General features: G+C 46.9%; 1 protein-coding gene across 1 annotated transcript; it reads right to left on the bottom strand.

Moving 5' to 3' along the window:
* Positions 1 to 20: 20 nt before the first annotated feature.
* Positions 21 to 1,705, bottom strand: HOXD12 (homeobox D12). Its single transcript, XM_010190195.1, has 2 exons — positions 1,069 to 1,705; positions 21 to 776 (listed from the first exon to the last, which is right to left on the bottom strand). Exons 1-2 carry the CDS (start codon positions 1,628 to 1,630, stop codon positions 538 to 540), a joined length of 801 nt encoding a protein of 266 aa, XP_010188497.1. The 5' UTR covers positions 1,631 to 1,705; the 3' UTR covers positions 21 to 537.
* Between the last annotated feature and the right edge of the window lie 2,178 nt (positions 1,706 to 3,883).

Here is a 3,883-nt window from a genome sequence, read left to right as displayed (position 1 = left end):
GGGAAAAAGAAAGAAAGAAAGAAAAAAAAGGGTTTATTTGTTAACCACTTTCCCCCATCGCTGCTCGAACAGGTTACTCCAAACCACAAAACAATCTGGCGCCGCAGGCTCACCCTGGTGTGCAGGGCAGCAGATGAAGGGAGCAGCCGGGACTCACAGAGCTGACGTCTTTAATAGGCGTTATTCCTTTATTTTGCTGCAAAATGGTTTTTACATACAGATAAAAGAAATCGATCTTAGTTTTAGCACCTCTCGTTCTCCGGGGAAAGAGAGGGTAAGAAGCAGGAGAAAATCTATATAAAATGAGAAAGAAAGGTAAAAAGCTGATAATACAGGGTTCTGTGCTGGTCCGGCTTGTCGTCTTCATTTTGGCTAGGAACTCAGCGTTTGCCAAATTAGGCAGGAACCCTGCGCGTTTCGAGAACTTGGTTTAAGTGGTATAAAAACCACACTCCCCGCGTTTCACTCGCTAATACGCTCTACTCTAGGGGTGAACACTGAAGGCACAAGTTAATGCAGGAACGGGCGGACTCTGCTCTAGTACATAGAAAGCGCCTGCTCTCGCATTACTACCCTTTTCTTTTTCATCCGCCGGTTCTGAAACCAAATTTTAACTTGCTGATCGCTTAAATTCAGTCTATTTGATAGTTCTTTCCTCTTCTGTCGGTTAATAAACTCATTGAGGAGAAACTCGTTTTCCAATTCAGCAATTTGTTGTTTTGTGTAAGGTTTCCGTTTCTTTCTTGATCTCCCCTGGGTGGGGCACCAAGGCAAACCTACAACAAACACGTCGATAATTTAGTTGATCAGGTCTGAGTATTAAAGAGAATATTAAAAAAAAAGAAAATAAAATAAATTTTTTTTAAAGCGCAAGATAATAGGTCTAAACTAGGTCGGCAAATCGGGCAAAGCACATCTGACAGCACAATTTCTATCTACCTCGGAGTAGGATTAAGCGATTATCGCTCCGAATGGGTTACAGGGGAGTTACAAAGCAATTACAGACATCTCTCAGAAAGCAAAAATCGCTACGTCTCCTCTAACTAAAGCGAGATATTTAAGGCATACCATCCTGCACTGAAGGTCTGAGGCATGACTGGACTGCTGCGGGCTGAACTGTCAGGTTCAAGTTGACGGAATTCTTGATGTCCTCCTTTAGGCTGGCAGTGCAGGAATTCACTTCAAAGAGGGCAGCCGAGCCGTGCAAACTTCTCTGCAGGCTCGAGTGGTCATACTTAACGGGCTTTAGGTTGGCTGCGTGAGTAACAGTTGGGTCGTTGGCAAAAGATTGCCTCTGCCGGCATCTCTCCTCTTGTTTGGAGCTCGCATCGTGGGCGTAATATTTACTGTTGTCTTCCTGGCACTCTTTGTTGCCGCCAGAGCCGACGCTGATGGGGACGGAGGCGGGGAGGTAGGGCTGCGCCGCGCTGCCGAACGCGTGGCTCTGCGGCTGGGCTGCGCACGAACTTGGGCAAGTCCAGGGGATCGAGCTCCGGGGGTAGGAAATGGTGGGCAGAGCCGCCAACTGACTGCCATTAGCCCGCAAATTGGGAAAGTAAAAGGAATCTGGAGACTGCAAATTCAGGAGAGAACCAACGTAGCCGGATCTGTAGAGACTGCGATCACACATTTCCAACAAAGGACTTCAGCTGTTCTTACAGCAGTATTTAGTTACAACAGGGAATAAGCGGAAAGCCTGAAACGATTGGACGAAACTTTGCAGACAGGTTCTTCAAAGCCGGTAATTTCAGCACCGCCTCCAGCCACCGAGCCACAGAGTTACCCCCGTTTTTTTTCCTTCTTCTCTTCCCCCCCTCTCTTTTAAAAGTCTTATGATAACACTTGAAATATGAAAATACCGAACTCGCAAGGGGGAGGGGAAACATGGTCTCCGCTTCTATAAAAGCGGCCCGGGCTGGATGGCAAAGCTGCGGCGCTAGCGGAAAGATGAGGGGAAAACAAATATCTGCGGAGTTGCCGAGGGGACAGGGCAGCCCCCCGGGCTCAACCCCGGCCCGGCGGTGCCCCCCGGCTGGCAGCGCCCTCCGGGTCAACCGCCCTGCGCCGGGGCAAAAACTACACCCGCGATAAGCATGTGCACCACCGGCCGGGAATAACATACAATGGATCCTACCCATGAAGGGGAAGGAGACGTGACTGTTCAGGGCATACGTGTGTATTTCTACCCCTGTACAGACGAGTACACCTTGTGTGTGTCTGTGTCCCCATAACTCGTATCTTCTCCCTTTTACATAGGCGTTTGTTTTAGATTCGAGCAATGTAATATGCATCTGCTTATGCTTGCAATTAAGATCTTAATTGATCGGATATTACCAGGATCGTCGTTCTGGTACACTAATGACTGATATTCTCTTAAGTCCGCACGTCTGCCCTTATTAGCCCTTTTACCTTTCGTCCTCACTGTGTAGCAAAGAAACTCGTGTTTATTTTGTCTTTATAATACAATCAAACAAACAGCAGCAAACCGAGAATAATAACAACAACAACACAGAATTACTTGAGCAAGCCGCTGAGATAAATAAATAAATAATTAGTATTGAAAGACTGAGGCTGCAAAAAATAAAATGCCCGGGTCTGGTCTGCAGCAGAGAGGATGTGAGTGCGGCGCTGGGCAGAGAGACTGAGCCTCAGCTGGGTACTCCGTTATTATCTCCCAAGTTGCGTATGAGGAAATTTTCTCCTCTGACAATAAAATCCCTTACAGTGTTATTTTGGGAGGGTTATACATATTTTTGCATTTTCGAGAGATGAAACAAAGGCCCTGTTATCCTATTGTCTCTCCCATTTTGCCCATAGTACCGAAGTAAGCACGAACAAAATCCTTGCTGAGAGCATCTTCACGGGAGGCTGGTAGGGTCCTTTCCCAAATCGCGCGGGTCGGGAGCCAGTGTACGTCCCACGGACGCTGCATCCGAAAACACTCGCAAAGCACCAAGCGGCTGGAGGTCTCGAAAAGGGGGACACCCCTAACAGAGCCCGGCCGAGCCCCATCGCGGCCGCGGGCACCGCACTCCCAGACCGCTCCCGGCTTCGGCGCCCGGCGGGAACCTTTGGAGGCCCATCTGTCACCCGGACCGGGCGTTTCTGTCCTCGGCCTCTTCTCCAAAAGAATCTCCTCTGGTCTGAGCGAGCACAGCTTCAGCTTAATGCTCTGCCTTCGCCACTTTCATTACCTCGATTAAAAAAATGGAACCTAGTTAACAGGTAGGGTTAATTTTCCGTCTTTTTGTCCTGTTAATCATGGTTTTAACTTCGGTTTTAGTTCTACGCCGAGATCAGAGACGCTGCCCCTCTTGACATTTTCCTAATCAAATTCATCTTTCTGTTTAATGGGAAATTGAGGTAAATTCTGCAGTAATTTCATTGCCCTGGAAGAAATCTTTAACTGATTGCTCTCTCCTGGACCACACAGGACCACACAAGCACCACCGGAGGATATTACTGACCACTGCCTTTAACTTTTATTGTTTGAGTTATGTCTACCAATTGAATCTCCCTCTTACTAGCTGACTTGTTTTCTGCTTCTTTCCTCCCCAAGAGGTTGGGTAATAATCTATTTTCATAATCGCGTTTTACGAAAAAGCTAACTCTGATTTTCGGTTCTTGGAAGACAGAAAGAACATTTTGTGTTCAAAGACTATATTTTTTGCCCGCAATAAACACAAGCAATGGATGTGAGTTCACAGTTACCGGAAAGAAAGGTGACACTTCAAACTAACTTTTATGGGGTTAGAGAAAACAGAGCTTTCAATTAATGCTCATCTGTAATTGCTAATTAATACAGCTGTGAAAAAAGCAAAATCTGGAGTGGCTAGAGACACTCAAAGCTGCGGAAAGCGCTGTTTATGTTTAAATCTGTAGG

Source organism: Mesitornis unicolor, unplaced genomic scaffold, assembly GCF_000695765.1.
Source record: "Mesitornis unicolor isolate BGI_N332 unplaced genomic scaffold, ASM69576v1 scaffold32918, whole genome shotgun sequence".
Classification (NCBI taxonomy): Eukaryota; Metazoa; Chordata; class Aves; order Mesitornithiformes; family Mesitornithidae; genus Mesitornis; species Mesitornis unicolor.
This window is presented reverse-complemented; position numbering and strand designations above follow the sequence as displayed.

Coding starts and splice junctions, on each gene's coding strand:
- HOXD12 (XM_010190195.1), bottom strand. CDS start 1,630: ATGTGTGATCGCAGTCTCTACAGATCCGGCTACGTTGGTTCTCTCCTG. Junction 777..1,068: donor CAGACCTTCAGTGCAGGATG/GTATGCCTTAAA, acceptor TGTTTGTTGTAG/GTTTGCCTTGGTGCCCCACC.